Source organism: Macaca mulatta, chromosome 13 (genome assembly GCF_049350105.2).
Source record: "Macaca mulatta isolate MMU2019108-1 chromosome 13, T2T-MMU8v2.0, whole genome shotgun sequence".
NCBI classification, from domain to species: Eukaryota; Metazoa; Chordata; class Mammalia; order Primates; family Cercopithecidae; genus Macaca; species Macaca mulatta.
This window is the reverse complement of record NC_133418.1, coordinates 55,260,001-55,278,411: the sequence shown is the minus strand read 5'-3', so window position 1 is coordinate 55,278,411 and position 18,411 is coordinate 55,260,001. Positions and strand designations below refer to the sequence as shown.

Genomic DNA, 18,411 nt, shown 5'->3' with positions numbered 1-18,411 from the left:
TTGTGTGGTGAGACAGAACGGTGTAAACTGCCTAATTTAGGGAGGCTTGTTTTCTGACCAAACCTCAAAGTAACAGGCTATTCACATAGATAACTTGTATGGTCACGGCTGCTTGGGAAATACTCAAATACAAGAAATGTCGGAGGGAGGAGCTGCAGACAGAACAATACCAGGTACAAAGCTGGGAGTGAGAGCACAGGCAACGTCTATGTAAGGTGGACAGCTGTGCAAAGAGCTGCTTGGACTCCCAGGATTCTCACAGGGAGGGAAGGTTCCCAGTGACTCAGTGGGCCTTCAGGTGCCATCACAATGATGGACATCACTTACATTTGTAGAGCTTAATATCAAATATTTTCATTCATTATTCAAAAACCCCTGGGTTTGAGAATACTAACACAGTTTAACAGAATGAAGATCAGAGACCATGAGAATGTGTGACTTGCCCAAAGTCACAGATTAGACATGGTAGAGCCTGGACTTGTCTTTGAAGTTCTCTCTGTATCTGTCTAGGGGTCTGCCTATCTCCATCAATAAAGGAATATGAGTCTTCACATAGACATGGTCCCAGGGACAATGGTAATGTTATCAGGCAGGTTAGCACTGGAAAGAACCTCATATCTTATGTAATTCAGCCTTCTCATTTATGAATGAAGAAACCAGCTCCAGAAAGTTAAAGTAACTTGCCAAAGATCTCACAGCAAGTAAGCAAGAGAGCTAGCTAGCTGATACTAAGACTCAGATATTTGACCACACTAGAGATTAATTCTTCCAGTTTAACTAAAGTTTTGATTGCTTAAAAATGAAAGGACTCTTAGAAGAGGTCACATCTAAAGCTATTACTGGTCATTTTTGGCCATTGTAAATGAAGAACTTGAGAAAAGGATATAATGGGAGGCGCAAGAAAGGCTATAGGATGCTGACAGTCTGTAACTCATGGAGCCTGGAGGCCTTCCATCTGCATCAAGGGCTGGCCCTGATATCCTTTGTTTTATAAATTCTGTCCTTTCTCTTACAGTTTAATAGAAACACACTGAAGCCAAGTATCATGATGAAGAACTGCACGGAGAAGAATAGCACAGAGAAGAGAGTGGTGAATGTAGGAAACTGTAGAAGTGTTTCTTAAGATCCAAAAACATCAAACTTCACATCAGCATATCATGACTTAGTGCTGTCTAATGAACAAAGATCTTTTTTCCCCATGAGTTATGAGAAGTAGCTTCTTTGGCTGCAAAGGCAAAAGCTATTCTTCTGGGACAGTTCACACCTGAAATGTACAAAGACTGACACTGTTATTCTCAATTATTTAAGGGGACAGACCAACAAAACCCCCAAATTATTTATAAATTGTATTTTAGAAATGATTTAATCTTCCTAAGAAATGTTTGTGAAAAGCAGTGGACAATTCTGAAGAGAAGAAAATGGTCCAGTTTTGCATTAGTTTTTGTTTGTTTGGTTTGTTTTGTTTTGTTTTTGAGACGGAGTTTCGCTCTTGTTGCCCAGGCTGGAGTGCAATGGCACGATCTCGGCTCACTGCAACCTCCACTTCCTGGGTTCAAGCGATTCTCCTGTCTCAGCCTCCCGAGTAGCTGGGATTACAGGCGCCTGCCACCACACCCAGCTAATTTTTCTTATTTTTATTAGAGATGGGTTTCGCCATGTTGGTCAGGCTGGTCTCAAACTCCTGACCTCAGGTGATCCAAAGTGCTGGAATTATAGGTGTGAGCCGCTGCGCTCGGCCAAGTTTTGCATTAGTTTTTAGGCTTACTCTGATATTTTTAGAACTGACTCCAGACTCTAAATGTGTGTGTGTGCACGTGCGTGCGCGTGTATGTGTGTCTGAGGGAGGTGAACAAGGGTTGAATAACTATCGGGTACAATGTTCAGTACCTGGGTGATGGGATCAGTTGTACCCCAAACCTCAGCATCATGCTATGTACCCAGGTAACAAACAGGCACACGTATCCCCTAAATCTCGAATATAAGTAGAAGTTATAAAAAAAGATAGAGAGTATCATTTTATTGATTTATTTTTACTTTTTATTGTGATAATATACATTTTAGGGATTTTAGCTGGGGCCTGCAAAATCCCAAAAAATAAAGAGCAAAAGAGCCTGAATTTAAGTTGCCTGATTTTTCTTTTTTTTTTTTGAGACAGAGTCTTGCTCTGTCGCCCAGGCTGGAGTGCAGTGGCCGGATCTCAGCTCACTGCAAGCTCCGCCTCCCGGGTTTACGCCATTCTCCTGCCTCAGCCTCCCGAGTAGCTGGGACTGCAGGCGCCCGCCACCTCGCCCGGCTAGTTTTTTGTATTTTTTAGTAGAGACGGGGTTTCACGGGGTTAGCCAGGATGGTCTCGATCTCCTGACCTCGTGATCCGCCCGTCTCGGCCTCCCAAAGTGCTGGGATTACAGGCTTGAGCCACCGCGCCCGGCCGAGTTGCCTGATTTTTCTAAGCAATTTTCTCAGCTGTAAACAGATTAAGAACTACTTTAAAGTGTTGTTGGGATTAAAAGGGTGTATTTATCAGAATGAATGCGTGTATAAATAAAGCGTTTGGTACATAAAAGGGGATTAACATCTCTTTTAAGTAAGAGGACTAGATGGGCTAGGGGGTCACTAGGCCACAGGTGCCTGTGATTACAGTAATGAATATGGGTCAAGCTCCATATTTTACTCAAGTGCCTTGGGTGAGAACAGAATAAGCAGAACTGTTAGAATAAAGTGAAAGGTGGGGATGAGGCAGGATGGTCTAACAGAGAGGTAGACAAGGTACTAAGAAACAGGAGATCTGTTCTGCACTAAGTGTGTGTAGTACTTTGGGCAAATCTCTTACTCTCTCTAGATTGAAGTTCTCTTATTGACAAAATGAAGATAAACTGGCCAGGCGGAGTGGCTCATGCTTGTAATCCCAGCACTCCTACCTTAGCCTCCAAGTAACTGGAACTACAGATGCATGCCACCATGCCTGGCTAACTTAAAACTTTTTCTTTTTTTGAAAAAATGGGGTCCCTGTATGTTACCCAGTCTTGTCTCAAACTCCTGGCCTCAAGTGATCCACCCATCTCAGCCTCCCAAAGTGCTGGGATTACAGGAGTGAGCCACCATGTCCAGTCCCTCTCTTAAAATATCAAAAGAGATGCTGGCTGTGGGGCTCACCCCTGTAATCCCAGCGCTTTGGGACACTGAGGTAGGTGGATCACCTAAGGTCAGGAGTTCGAGACCAGCTTGGCCAGCATGGAGAAACACAATCTCTATGAAAAATACAAAAATTAGCCAGGTGTGGTGGCGCACGCCTGTAATCCGAGCTACTCGGGGGGCTGAGGCAGGAGAATCACTTGAAGCCAGGAGGCGGAGGTTGCAGTGAGCTGAGATCGCACCACTGCACTCCAGCCTGGGCGACAGAGCGAGACTCAGTCTCGGGAAAAAAAAAAAAAAGAGGACAGGTACCTACTTATACAGGCTAATAAAACCAAGGGCTTGCTCAAGGCCCATTCTGACTCTAGTTAAGAATATGACCAGGAGGAGCAGAACAGGCTGAATGGACAGACATGGAAGGGCCGAACACGAGCCCCAACAAAAAAGAGGACGCAGCTGCTCCAGCCTTGTGGCTTTGAAATTTATGTTCTGTCTGATTTGGGGTGTAAGCCCTGAAGTCTCATGATGAGAGATTATGTTTTAAAACTCTAGTCACCCTAAAAAAGAAATAAAATAAAACGAAATCTAGTCACTCTAAAGAGTTCTTAGCATTGAGAAACCATTTGTGACATCTGCAAGTTGGAAGCAAAAGTCAAACATCATGCCCCATTCCAAGCTCATTTTAGAGAATTAAATCTGCAGAAAGATAAGCTTTCAGAGTAAAAACACATATTATGACCAACCTTGGACTTCTCAGTATCACTAGACTGCAGTTGGAAATGAGGAAGATGCCAGGCCAAAAGTTATGAGAAGAATACCCGTCTTGATGACAAACCATTGAGAAAACACAGCTTCTCTTGCTTAACTTCTCAAGAGATGATGAAGTACCATAAACCAAGAGGCACTTTTTTAAAAAAAAGATTTTAATTCTAAGAAGCAGGCCGGGCGCGGTGGCTCAAGCCTGTAATCCCAGCACTTTGGGAGGCCAAGACGGGCGGATCACGAGGTCAGGAGATCGAGACCATCCTGGCGAACACGGTGAAACCTCGTCCCTATTAAGAAATACAAAAAACTAGCCGGGCGAGGTGGCGGGCGCCTGTAGTCCCAGCTACTCGGGAGGCTGAGGCAGGAGAATGGCGTGAACCCGGGAGGCGGAGCTTGCAGTGAGCTGAGATCCGGCCACTGCACTCCAGCCTGGGTGACAGAGCGAGACTCCGTCTCAAAAAAAAAAAAAAAAAAAAAAAAAAAAAAAAGAAGCAACACTGATGGGGCAATGAATGCCTTCTTGCTTAGTCTGTGGAAAACCGAGATCAGTACTGCAGAGTTGTTATAAAAATCGTTTCCTCAAATCCTTGTGCATTGTTGGTGGGGATGTAAAATGATACAGCCTCTATGGAAAACAGTGGTCCTCAAAAAGTTAAAAATAGAATTAGCATATGATCCAGCAATTCCATTTTCGGGTATATACCCAAGAGAATTGAAAGCAGGATCTGGAAGAGATATTTGTACACTCAATGTTCACAGCCACGTCACTCACAAAAGACAAAAGATGGAAGCAATCCAAGTGTCGATTAACAGAGGAAAGGAGAAAGAAAATGTGGTATATACATACAATGGACTATTACTTAGCCTGAGAAAGACAGAAAATTCTGACATATGCTACAACATGAATGAACCTTAAGGATACGATGCTAAGTGAAATAAGCCAGTCACAAAAGGACAAATACTGTATGATTCCACTTATATTCGGTTCCTAGAGTAGTCAAATTCATAGATACAGAAAATAGAGTGATGGTTGCCAGGGGCTGGGAAGAAGGGAAAACAGAGAGTTGTTGTTTAATGGGTACAGAGTTTCAGTTTTGCAAGATGAAAAAAGGTGGGTGGATGGATGGTAGTGATGGCTGCAAAACAATAATAATGTACTTAATGCCACCGAACTGTACACTTAGAAATGGTTAAAATGGTAAATCTCATTATGTACATTTTACTACAATTTAAAGAATGATTTAAAAATATTGTCCCCAATTTTCAGAGAAAATTCCTCAATCTTTCTAATATATATCTATGTGTGTGTACATACACACACACACATTTTTTGAGAGACAGGGTCTCGCTCTGTCATACCCAGGCTGGAGTGCAGTGGTGTGATCATAGCTGATTGCAGCCTCAAACTTCTGGGCTCAAGGGATCCTCCTGCCTCAGCCTCCCAAGTAGCTAGGACTACAAGCATGCACCAGTATGCCTGGCTAATTTAAAAAATTTTTTTTCTTTTTTTTTTTTTTAGAGACAGGGTCTCACCATGTTGCCCAGGCTGGTCTCAAACTCCGGGGCTCAAGTGATCCTTTCACTTTGGTCCTGCAAAGTGCTGAGATTATAGGCATGAGCCTGGCCCAGCCTCTTTTCTACCATATTTTAAAACGCTGGTACTACTTGTAGCTTATCTGTTTCCTAATGCATACAGAAGGCAAATAAATGGACAAGCAGCATTTGAGCATCAATGAAATACTCTGAGACTCACTAGCCATGCATCATTTGCCAGCTTTGTAAGCATACAAATGTTCATGGCTATGATTTTCATATTCCAGACCTTCTAAGAAAATTGGTTTTATAGTGCTTTGAAAAATAAAAACGTTCCTTAAAACAAACCAGTGAACCAACCTATAATTATCCAGTGCCCTTTACCCATAGTTTGACAATCACTGTATCCAGGAAATCTATTTTAATGGCTCTCAGTTGTGTAAAAGTTAAGGGTCATAAGAGCAAGTTTAATTTCAACAAGAGAAAAATATCACTTTATGATAACTAGGACTGCCCCACTGGGAATAGGGATGTAGAACCAAAGTTGAAACAGCATTTCCCATCTTTATAGTAATTTAAAATTCACATAGAAATTTCAAATATATGATTTCATCTAAACCTTGAGAACACCCCATGAGGTAGGTTTTAGTATTGCCAATTTTAAGGATAAGAACGCACAATTTAAGTGATTTGACCACAATCACCTAGCCACTAATGGCTAGAACTCAGGTCTAACAGTTTCAAATCTATTTTTATATTTCCCAAAGCCTTGAATATAGCTCTCTGGTCAAAGGCTTTATTGATCTAGGAACTGTCCCAAAGATAAAAGAAACATCCACTGTTTGGGGACTGTGGGCAAGAGAAGGAATGTGTGGCCGAGCACAGTCAGAACAACACTAAGGCCTCACTTCCTCACCCACACAATGAGGGCGTTACTTGACATTACCACCTACCACTCCCCAGTATGTGTAAGATCAAAGGTACTTGTATGTGATCATTTTAAAAGTATAAAATAAAAATGTTAAAAGTCATTGAAAGGCACGGTCTTCAGGAGACTGAGAGTCCATGAGTCTTTTTTTTTTTTTTGAGATGGAGTCTTGCTCTGTCACCCAGACTGGAGTGCAGTGGCGCAATCTTGGCTCACTCCAATCTCCGCCTCCCGGGTTCAAGCAATTCTTCTGCTTCAGCCTCCTGAGTGGCTGGCACTACAGGTGCCCACCACCATGCCCAGCTAATTTTTGTATTTTTAGTAGAGACGGGGTCCCACCATGTTGGCCAGGTTGGCCTTGAACTCCTGACCTCAGAGCTCTGATCCACCTGCCTCGTCCTCCCAGAGTGCTGGGATTACAGGTGTGAGCTACCACGCCTGGCCAATTCTTTTTTTTTTTTTTTGAGACAGAGTCTTGCTCTGTCGCCCAGGCTACAGCTACAGTGGAGTAGTGTGATCTCAGCTCACTGGAAACTCCTCCTCCAGGGTTCAAGCAATTCTCCTGTCTCAGTCTCCCGAGTACCTGGGACTACAGGTGCATGCCACCGTGATGCCTGGCTAATTTTTTTATTTTTTGTAGAGACAGGGATTTCATCATATTGGTCAGGCTGGTTTCGAACTCCTGACCTCAGGTGATCCACCCGCCTCGACCTCCCAAAGTGCTGGGATTACAGGTGTGAGCCACCACACCCAGCCTCTCAGGATTCTTATCATCAGTATAGCTGAGAGTAGACGAATATGTATACAAAACAAAGAAAGAAAACCAGGCAAAAAAGCTGACTGGTGTCCATAGTAGGCTGGTGGTGTGACAGACTGCTTGCTTTTTGCAGTGTAAAACCAAATTTGTAGTTTCCCCAGGTTCCAGAGACACGGAACCCTGAGCCCTTTCCTCACTCAATATTTAAAAATGTTAAAAAAGGATGCAGTGGCCTTGATATAGAAGCTGCGTAACTGAATGTGCTAGAGGCTGAATGTTAAAATAAGCAGAATAGTCAAAGCCACCGTGGGTAATATAATATACTTAGCACAATTCTGCAGGACACCGTGAAAGGACGGGGCTAAAGGACCTGCTGAGCCTTAGCTACTATTCTCATCAGCCCAGGGGCTGGCAGCTGCCTGACACTGTGGGCTGTGTCTTCCTTTATTCACTCTCAAAGAGTGGGTGTGCGGGGACTGCCCAGGAGTTGGCAGAGGTGCAGATGGAAGGCTATGGAGCCAGTCGTCTGGTGCCTGGGAGCTGGGATAGAAATGGAGGGTAATGGGGCCACCTAAAGGCTTCCAGCCTCTGGTTTTATTTCATTCATTTGTCTGATCTGTAAATACTCACTGAGTGAATACAGGCAGTGTCCTTGGCACAGCTGATAAAGGTGGTAAATAAGACAGATGAGGCCCCACCCTCAGACAGTGATAAGATGAGGAAAGATGGACTATGTCCTGATAAGGGCTATGAAGAAAAAGTGCCCGGGCATGGGAGTGCCCGTTGGACCACACTGGGCCTTCTGAGCAGACGGCATTTAAACGGAGACCCACAAGTCGAATGACACAAGGGAACAAAGCTGAAGGGAAGGCTTTCCAAGCTGAGCACCAGCAAGTGCAAAGTCCCTGGGGTGGGAATGAGCTTAGCTTGTTGGAGGAAAGACAAGATGGAGAGGAAGAGCGCTATCAGCTGAGGTTAGAGGGGCAGGCGAGGGCCACACCACTTAGGGCCTTGCAGGTTGCAGTAAGCAGCCTGGATTTTATGCCCCCTCAGTGATATGAGAATTCACCAGCGCACAGAAGAGTTAACTGTCTACCTTATGTTTTCAACAGATGAGTCTGGTCTGACAGAGCAGAAAGTAAATAGCACACTCCTGGAGTTCTCTATTAAAATGTCTCATTTTAGTTGATCTTTCCACTGAAACCCAAGAGAGGTGTTGGCTTAATTGGTATTAAAGTGTATACCAGTAACATTTCAGCGGGAATCCACAGGGATGAAAGAAGCATGGAGAACCAGGAGACAGGAAAGATGACAAGAAGGCAGGCAGGATGGCAGCCAGCTGGCTCTGGTGGCCCCAGACGCATTTCCACAAGCTAGAGCCGATTTCCTGAGCCACCTGGGGCATGTGCCTGGTTCTTCAACCCTGATCCAGAGGACTCCTGTGACAGCTGCACAGGACAGTTACTTGTCTGAGGGCCCTCATCCTCTGCCCTGTGCAAAGAGGCCTTCCTCCCGGCTTCTGCAGCCCATGAGCTACCTAAGCAACAGCAAAGCAAGAACCTGAAGGGGTGTCAAAATGAGAGTGCCTCCATCACCTCTTTCCCTTGTCTGATCCCATGATTACCAAAACAGGGAGGAAAAGACAGTCAGCCCCAGCTGGAGTTTACAGCCCACACTTTTCTAACCTTCTGTTCAAAATGAACTTGTCCAAGTACCGCCAGGCATACCTGAAAAGTGCAAAGGAAGAAAGCGCCTCTATTTCTTTTTTTTTTTTTTTTTTTGAGGTGGAGTCTCGCTCTATCGCCCAGGCTGGAGTGCAGTGGCCGGATCTCAGCTCACTGCAAGCTCCGCCTCCCGGGTTTACACCATTCTCCTGCCTCAGCCTCCCGAATAGCTGGGACTACAGGCGCCCGCCACCTCGCCCGGCTAGTTTTTTGTATTTTTTAGTAGAGACGGGGTTTCACCGTGTTCGCCAGGATGGTCTCGATCTCCTGACCTCGTGATCCGCCCGTCTCGGCCTCCCAAAGTGCTGGGATTACAGGCTTGAGCCACCGCGCCCGGCAAAGCGCCTCTATTTCATTCCTTCCTTTCTTTTAACTACCCTGTATTGAATCATTCCTTAGTGGTTTTCGATATTTTTAAGCTACATCTAGGTCCATTAAGCTATACAGTTAGAGTACCACCTGATCAAGGCAAGTGTTTGCTTCTCCTTAGAGGGGTAAACAAATTTGTCTAAAAATAAAAAATAAAAACTGCCTTGGTACCCTAGCTGCAGTCTGTCTTAGTAAGTGATGGTGGGAAGACTTCGTAAAGGATATGAACATCGCAATCACTCCAATCTTGAAGCAAGCAATCAAATACCTTTATTATTTGGGGAGAGAAAAAGAACCAAGCCAGTCCTATCAGTTCAAGGTCAAGAGTTGGCAGGGGCAACAACGGGAAAAAAGGAAAAATGATCAGAAGCAAAACAATTGTCAACTGCTTCTAAGGAGCTGGAACAATTTGCTTTTGTGAAGAGACTGACAGATAAGAGAAAGGACGGCCACTCTTTCCCACATCACTCCTCCCACCAAAAAGAGTAGGGGAGGAAAGCCGGAAGGAAAAGTTTTGGCAACCTGAACTCCAAATGGGAAGCATCCAGTCACTGTTCCAAAAGTTCTTTCCATCAGAACACACCAACCACTTTCTACTTTTTAGACTGCTACTTAAAATTGAGATATGGTGGACTATAAGAGATATTGAAACTCCTGCAGTCCAGTGCACTTCACTGATGAAGATCCAAGCCCAGAAGGTTTTTCAGGTAGGGGCAGAGGCTGGAAGGGAACCCAGGTTTCCTGACTCACATTCCCTATTAATTATTATCACATTCCCTAATTTTTATTATGTGTTTTTATATTATAAAATAAAAAGACATTATAGAAAAGTAAGAACTGAACAAAAGTCATCCATAATCCCATTATCACGCTATCACCACTATTCATATTTTGTTCACTTTATCATGTGCTTACAGGCTCCCCGCCATTGTTATAACCATATTGGACTAATGTTCTTTCCAATACATAGGCCCCTCATGTCACCTTTAACACCATCAAGGATGAAAAACTGAACACTGATATAATATGGAAATCAATCTGGTATAACCTGAACTGATTTTATCTTTGCTAAGGGCTAGTACCCTCCAAGACAAGTTTACCCCTCTTATTGAGTAAAACTATGCAACAGCAGCCTATTATTAGGGCTTGGAATTCAGATCCTTTTCATGGGGTGTTTAAGGCAGAATTTTCCACAGGGCCTGGGACATGCAAATCAAGCTGTTTAACCTCAGAACATTTCTATTTACCTACCTGGTGCATCAGGTACTTGAAGAGGAATGAAAGGATCAGACACACTTAGAAGTGGGAGGCCAGAGTCCACAGTCTGCCCACCCTTCCTTTTTTCAGCTGGAGTTAGGTTGGAGGGGAAGGAGTCAGGAGAGAAAAAAAGAGAAAAGCAAAAATACCAAGTAAATCTAGGTAAGTTTACCCTCTATTAATGCAACAGCTCAAACTACAGAGTAAGTCTAAGCCTAGAATAAAAGGGGATGAGTGGCTGTAGCCCAGTGAACAGCAAAGTATCTATGAGATATTCAACCTGGTCCCCTCCCCGACATTTTTTTTTTTTTTTGAGACGAAGTCTCACTCTTGTCCACCAGGCTGGAGTGCGATGGTGCAATCTTGGCTCATTGCAACCTCCGCCTCCCCAGTTCAAGCGATTCTCCTGCCTCAGCCTCCTGAGTCGCCCACCACCACACACAGCTAATTTTTGTATTTTTAGTAGAGACAGGGTTTCACCATGTTGGTCAGGCTGGTCTTCAACTCCTGATCTCAGGTGATCCGCCTGCCTCAGCCTCCCAAAGTGCTAGGATTACAGGCGTGAGCTACCGTGCCTGGCTCAGCCTGGTCCTTGTAACATATTATGAGATGCAATTAACGATAAAACCAGGGTATGCATATGTCTGAAATTCCACTTCTTTCTTGGATATACTGCAATCTACAGTATCTCTTTCAGAATGTCTAGAGGAGGTATTGTGCATATCACACATTTTAGCACATAAACAAACATTAACACTATCTGTTTTGTAATCTAGCATGTATATAGGTACTTCCTATGTGTCTATCACCCTCTTGAGGTCCTTTAAGGACTAAGTCCTACTATATCACCTTGATGTCTAATACAGTGATAGGCAGACACACAGAAAGCGGCAGAAATAGACTTCTTGCCTATTGCAAAGTTAGACAAGCCCCAATCTCTGTACTATATTTAACATACAATTGGCATTCATTCTATATTTGGCAAAATATAGATTTACAGAAATCTATATACCCTATGGAATAACAGAGCTTGACGTGGTCTCAGAATTTTCTGGCGCAATTTTCTTATTTCCCATAAAAGAAAATGAAGCCTAAAAGTTAAAGACTAGCCAGAGGTAGGATCAGAAGCCAGGTTCCTTGGTTTCCACATGATCATTCTTTTTATTTTCTTTTTTCTCTAAGAGACTGGGGTCTTGCTATGTTAACCAGGCTGGACTTAAACTCCTGGGCTCAAGCGATCCTCCCACCTCAGCCTCCCTAGTAGCTGGGGACTACAGGCACACACCACCACATGCAGCTTTACATTATCATTCTTTTCTTTTCTTTCTTTTTTAATTTTTGAGACGGAATCTTTCTCTGTCACCCAGGCTAGTGTGGTGCAATCTTGGCTCACTGCAACCTCTGCCTCCCAGGTTCAAGCAATTCTCTGCCTCAGCCTCTCTGCCAGGTGGCAGGCGCCTGTAATCCCAGGTGCCTGCCACCACACCGGGCTAATTTTTGTATTTTTTAGTAGAGACAGGGTTTCACCATGTTGTCCAGGCTGATCTTGAACTCCTGACCTTGTGATCCACCTGTCTCAGCCTCCCAAAGTGCTGGGATTACAGGTGTGAGCCACTGTGCCCGGCCATACATTATCATTCTTTACTCTGCATTTTAGTACTCAGTTTGTTCATTAATTAAAATCTCATTTTGTTTGTCAGCTGTCTTTCTAGAAAAAAAAAAGCCTCATTTTGTTTCTATAAAGTGGGTTTTTAAAAAACGTTTTATTTTGAAGTTATACAGAATCACAAGAAGTTCCTGCACATAGAGTCCTGTGAACCCTTCAACCAGCTTCCCCCAATGATGTCTTATATAAACTGTAGCCGCAGATCACCAACACCGGCACAGTACTGTGGCCCTAGGCTCCTCGGTGCTCACCAGTTGTTACGTGGCCCTATTTGTGCATGTGCGTACTGTTCTTTTCTTCTTCCCTCAGTGCCGAGGTCGCCCATACCTCTGGCTCTGGGACCCCACCCGCACCCTCTGTTCCATTCTCCCTCCACATCACCCCACCCCACCCCACTCATGTCTCTCTGCCTCTTTTCATCTCGCTGCCTGACATCCCTGTCTTTCTCAATGACCCCTGAATCCCTCCTTCTCAGCCTGAGTGGTGCCGGGTTAAATTTGGAAATCGTAGGGCTCAGCATCCCCTCTACTAATCCCCTTGGCCTGGGCCATCAAATGTGAGACATTTCTTTTCACCTCTTTTGGCCTCACTGTTGTGTCTGTAAAATGGGCTTGTGGAGGAGTCAAAGTGCTGGGCATGTGTGGGCATCACTGGCAGCACCTCCGTGGGCACCTGGCTCTGATTTCCTTCTTTCCCTGTCTCGGACTTTACCTGTCTCTGAATCTTGGTCTCTCTCCAGTTCTGCCTCTGGCATGAGGAGGATGCTCGGATGCTCTGGGGTCTACTGGGCAGCTGTGATGAGGTGGGAGAGTTTCCACCCCACCCACCTCTATTCCACATTTCTCGTAGTCAGTGGCTGACCAGGCCTCCTTCTTCCCACCTCCCCTGCCCCCGAGAGCCCAGTGCCCCAGTCCCTTGCCCTTGCCTACTCATTACCCAGCATCTCTTGAATAGACTCTGCCACTGTCACAGCAGCCACCTCTGCCACCCTTAATGCTACCTCCTCGGGGCCAGCAAGATGTAGTCTGAGATGCATGATAAAGTGGAAGGCAAAGGTGGGACTGCTGGATGGACCGGCAACCTTTCCAGCACCTGGAATCTGGCCGCCTCCTTTGCATCCTGGCTTCAAAGACATATGGGCTTTCACTCCAGAGGCCCTTGAAATGTGGGAACCCAGTGCCCCGGGCCCAGACACGGAGGAGGCAGCATGTGTGATGCCCACCATTCCCCAGGTGTGCAGGAACCTCCCAGCCCCAGCTCAACTAGATGGGTAACAGGCAAGGGCAACAGGGACAGACAGGGGTGTTAATGCCCAGATGTGGCAGAAGGGAACGGGGAGGTACAGTGGCATCCCCTCAGTGGGTAACCTCCTCCGTCACCTCTACAGCCATGTCCTACCCAGTGGTCGGTCAGCCCCAGTGTGCCAGCAGTTGCCACCAGACCCAGCTCAGTGACTGGCACACTGGACTCTCAGGACTGTGAGCATCTGCCCTCTTCATCTCCAGGTCTGCCCTGGGAAGTGGGGATGGGAGGCAAGGTCACCTCCAACCCCCACTGACACACTACCAACCCCACCTTTCTTCTTTGGACTCTGAATTTCCACTCTCTATCCCTCAGCCCTTCTTTGGACTTCCAACACTCCTTGGGATCCTAATCTCACACCTTCCAACGCTCAACTTCTTGGACCTTCAACCTCCTTCTAGGACCCCCAACTCCTCATTCAAACCATATTTCTCAACCTTTAAAGCACTCCCTCCTGGGGCCCCTAGTTCCCTCTGGGACCTTCACTTCCTCCAACCTGTGTGTATAGTTCTTTGCAACTTGACTCTATGTATAGATTAGCTTGAGCACCACTGCAATCATGATACAGAACTGTTCCATGAAACCAAAGACCTCCTCATTCTACTCCTTTGTAGTCACACCCACCACTTATTCCTGTTACTATTCTTTGGAAACCACTACTCTGTTCTCAGTCTCTATAATTTTGTTATTAAAATGGGTTTTCAACTAAGTTTCTTTAAAGGTAGGAGGAGGAAAAGAAAGATAAAATAACTGCTTCTAAGTCCCTGAAATATTTTAAAATGACACAATGAAACATATTTAAAAGAAAAAAAGCAAACTGCAAAACTGAATACGTGGTGTAGGTCATATTTGAAAAAAATTTATATGCAGAAATAAAATTCTAGATAGAAATACTGTAAAATGTCAGCAAATGCTCTTCTCTCAAGGTGGGGTTATAAGATTTTATTTTCTTTACTTTGGGCCTTATTCATTTCTCCACATTTTTATAAATGAATATGTGTAACTTACACACAGGAAAACATATGAAAATAAAGAGGCACCACGTGAAGTTTTAAACGTTTGCCTGTTTTTCCTCCAATGTATAGACACAGTCCGTCATTTTTGCAGCTTTTACCATACAAATGTTTAATATAGCCCCGTGCCATCCTCCTGAACCCATTATGAAATTTCCTGCTTAGTTTCTCCTTTGATCAGTCAGAAGGTTTAAAATCTGTAAACAGTCTGAGTTCAGTTAAAAAATTTATAGAAAATGATGTCATCCTGCCCTTTGTACAAATGAGAGCAAATGAGTTCCTGGGATCTAGACATAATTTTCTTTCATTTGTAAAGAATGAAGGTGTCACAGAAAGGAAACATTTACACTGCAAACAAGAGAGAGGGGAAAATATCAAATGTTCATAGTAAAAGACTGGATAAACTGAGGAAACTATGAAGACACTTTTTAATGTCTGCAAAAACTTAGTGTTGCTGGTTTATGAGATTCCTGAGACGTGGATATAACTACAGTTTTCGATCTGGGCTACAGGTACAAATCTCTATTCTGTCATTATCCAGCTGTGCCCTTGAGCAGGTGGTCTTTGTGAGGATCACCTGAGATAATGAGCAAGAAAAGTGCTTACCCAGTGGGTTTAACATGTCTCATGTGCTTGATACATGTTCAATGTTATTACTGTCCTAACTTTACTCAAATATGTGTTTGTGGCTGTGCCTTTAAATCCCTTAAAAAAATACACACACACACACACACACACACACACACACACACTCATTTGCAGCCTTCAGAGTAAATATAAAGTAGTGGAAAGGCAGAAACAAACAAACAAAAAAACTCATTAAAAAACAGCTCACACAAACAATGAAACATAACCATGTGTAATAGATGAGAACTAGGCATTAAAACTGGGGTTGGTAGGGTGAGCAGATGGAAAATGATCAGGGACCTCGATTGTTAACACTGGTGAATCCAAGGTCCTAAGCTTTGGCACAAAGCAACCCTTCTTATTCATTTAACACATCTGTATGGAGCCAAACATTGTGCCAAATTCTGGGATTCAGCAGCAAAGAAGACTCTCAGGGCTTATTCTGTGACCCTCTTTCCAGACAAACTATATCCTACCCAGGTCCATGGCTAATCATCATTTCGATGTTCTGTTTCCAGGACAACAGTCAGTGCTTCACACATTTGATATGTTTGGTCAACTATGTGGCATATCAAACTTCAAGCAGCATGAACTGGTTTTGGAACATTTTCAAATTTCACCAAAATATCAATATACTTATAAAATTTACACAAACAAAGCTAAAAGTGAAACAAAAATTTTAAACTACTTAATAATGAAAAGCATAACTCCAAAATAATAATGAGACTATCATACGAAGATTTATGAGCTATGGTTAAACTCCACACAACTCCGTTTTTTTTTTTTTTTTTACTAGGGAAATACACACTTGTTAGAAAGCATTCTCAATAAACAGAGTAAACTTCAAAGGTTGAAGTGAGGCAACCGGAGAAAGAGAAAACAGGACATTGGAATATTTTCACATGACAAAGCCTCCCTGAAGATTATAATTAGCCTCCCTCCCCACTTTTGTGCTGGGTGAAAATGACTGTCAAATTGTGAAGAAAAACTCACAGCCCAAGTACTTTATTTTTTAAAAAAGAATTTGAAAATATATTACTATGCGTTCCTCTTAATATCACCAAAGCAAATAGAAGAAAAACAAGAAAACGGCCAGGCACGGTGGCTCATGCCTGTAATCCCAGCATTTGGGAGGCCGAGGTGGGTGGATCACCTGAGGTCAGGAGTTTGAGACCAGCCTGGCCAATATGGTGAAACCCCGTCTCTACTAAAAATACAAAACATTAGCCGGGCATGGTGGCGTGCACCTGTTGTCCTGCTTGGGAGGCTGAGACAGGAGAATTGCTTGAACCCAGGAGGCGGAGGTTGCAGTGAACAGAGATCCCACCACTGTACTCCAGCCTGGGCAACAGAGCGAGACAATGTCTCAAACAAACAAACATGAAAATGTAATAAAGATAAAAGCAAAAGTTAAATAATAAAAAAGAAAACAGAAGATTGTATAAATTTAAGTGTTGTCTCTGAAAATATAATAAAACATCCAACCTCTAGCTACAGTTACCAAGAAAAAGAGGAACACAAATACATACAATTAAAATTAATGCATAGATATTAAAAGATACATACATATTGTTGTACTTTAATGAAAAATTTTACAACCGCAGATGATTTTCTAGGAAAAGATAATATGTGACATATGAAGAACACTTACAAAATGAATCTAAAAGGCAAAGGACACAACACAAATCTCAAAGAACTAAAAATGGGTCAGTAAATAAGGTTCTCTGGCTGGGCGCGGTGGCTCATGTCTGTAATCCCAGCACTTTGGGTGGCTTTGAGGCGGGCAGATCATCTGAGGTCGGGAGTTCGAGACCAGCCTGACCAACATGGAGAAACCCCGTCTACTAAGTACAAAATTAGCCTGGCGTGGTGGTTCATGCCTGTAATCCCAGCTACCTGGGAGGCTGAGGCAGGAGAATCGCTTGAACCCGGGAGGCAGAGGTTGCGGTGAGCCGAGATTGCGCCATTGTACTCCAGCCTGGACAACAAGAGCAAAACTGTCTCAAAATAAATAAATAAATAAATAAAATAAAAATAAGGTTCTCTGTCTACCGTCTTTGGCCTGGGCTGTGCTGGGCTGGGTGGAGAAATGGCAGGGAAAATGACTCTCATTCACCATTAATTGAAACAAAATTTATATAGCTTTCTTAGAGTACACCTTGAAAACATGTATAAAAAACCTTAAAATATACATACTTTTGATTTAGCACATAGTCTCTTAGAAGTTATCTTAAAGAAACTGCAAAGGATATAAACAAAAATTTAGCTTCAAGAATATTTATATGGTGAAAAATTGGTAACAATGCAAATATTCATAAAAGAGGATATTAAATAAATGTTACCATTCTTCCACAAACAATCATATTGTAGATTAATATTTATTGACATGGAAACTGCTAATTTCCAGAGGACATTTAAAAATGAATAACAAACTGGGCCACAGGCAGCCCTTCAGTATAGTTTACATCAAAGACTGCACAGGCCATACTGGTCACGGTGCAATGAAAACATAACATGAGTAAGTTTTGGTTAAAGAAGAAATTGAAACTTCTATTTAAAAATATCCAGAAAATAAGAATAAGAGAATACTACATATCAAATATTATGAAACGACAACGTTCTACTCACAAATAAATTTATGAGGTTAGAAAAACTACTAACATTCCTAAAGAAAGCAGGCAGAAAGAATATATGATAAGGTTAAAAGTAGACACTAATCAATATAATTAAAAAGATCACTTTTAGAAGCATGCCAAATTCTATATCTTACAAAGAATACTTTCAAAAACTCACATTCATTGCTGAAGTATTTATCATAGTAAATACTGAAATAAAGTTAATGTTAAGAAAGGTGCGATTGGTTAAATACACTAGGATATATCATACATCTAGTGTATCCTAGAAGTTTTTTTTTTTTTTTTTTTTTTTATGAGACAGGATCTCACTCTGTTGACTAGGCTAGAAAGCAGTGTTGCAACCTCAGCTCAATACAACCTCTGCCTCCTGGGGTCAAGGGATCCTCCCACCTCAGCCACCTGAGTAGCTGGGATTACAGGTGTGTGCCACCACGCCCGGATAATTTTTATATTTTTTGGTAGAGACCAGGTTTCACCATGTTGGCCAGGCTGGTCTCAAACTCCTGACCTCAAGCGATCTGCCCACCTCAGCCTCTCAAAGTGCTGGGATTACAGGCGTGAGCCACCACGCCTGGCCATATAATGGAATTTAATGCAGGTACTTTTTAAAAATTATACTTTAACAAAATTAGCTGGGCATGGTGGCACATGCCTGTGATCTCAGCTATTCGGGAGACTGAGGCAGGAGAATCATTTGAACCT

The 18,411-nt window shown here is 43.2% G+C and overlaps 1 protein-coding gene across 31 annotated transcripts in view; it reads right to left on the bottom strand.

The window, feature by feature from the left end:
* The window catches only part of AAK1 (AP2 associated kinase 1), a 224,695-nt gene that overhangs the window by 29,112 nt on the left and 177,172 nt on the right, over positions 1-18,411 (bottom strand). For 23 of the 31 annotated variants that reach the window (XM_077959456.1, XM_077959463.1, XM_028832421.2 and 20 more), the window contains one exon: positions 10,460-10,555. The exons of 7 other annotated variants lie outside the window; for them this stretch is intronic. In XM_077959456.1, the coding sequence (XP_077815582.1) occupies positions 10,460-10,555 (96 nt within the window). Of the gene's footprint in view, positions 1-10,459; positions 10,556-11,413; positions 17,052-18,411 lie in introns of those variants that run through there. One more of the 31 variants, XM_077959480.1, reaches the window with a different exon arrangement.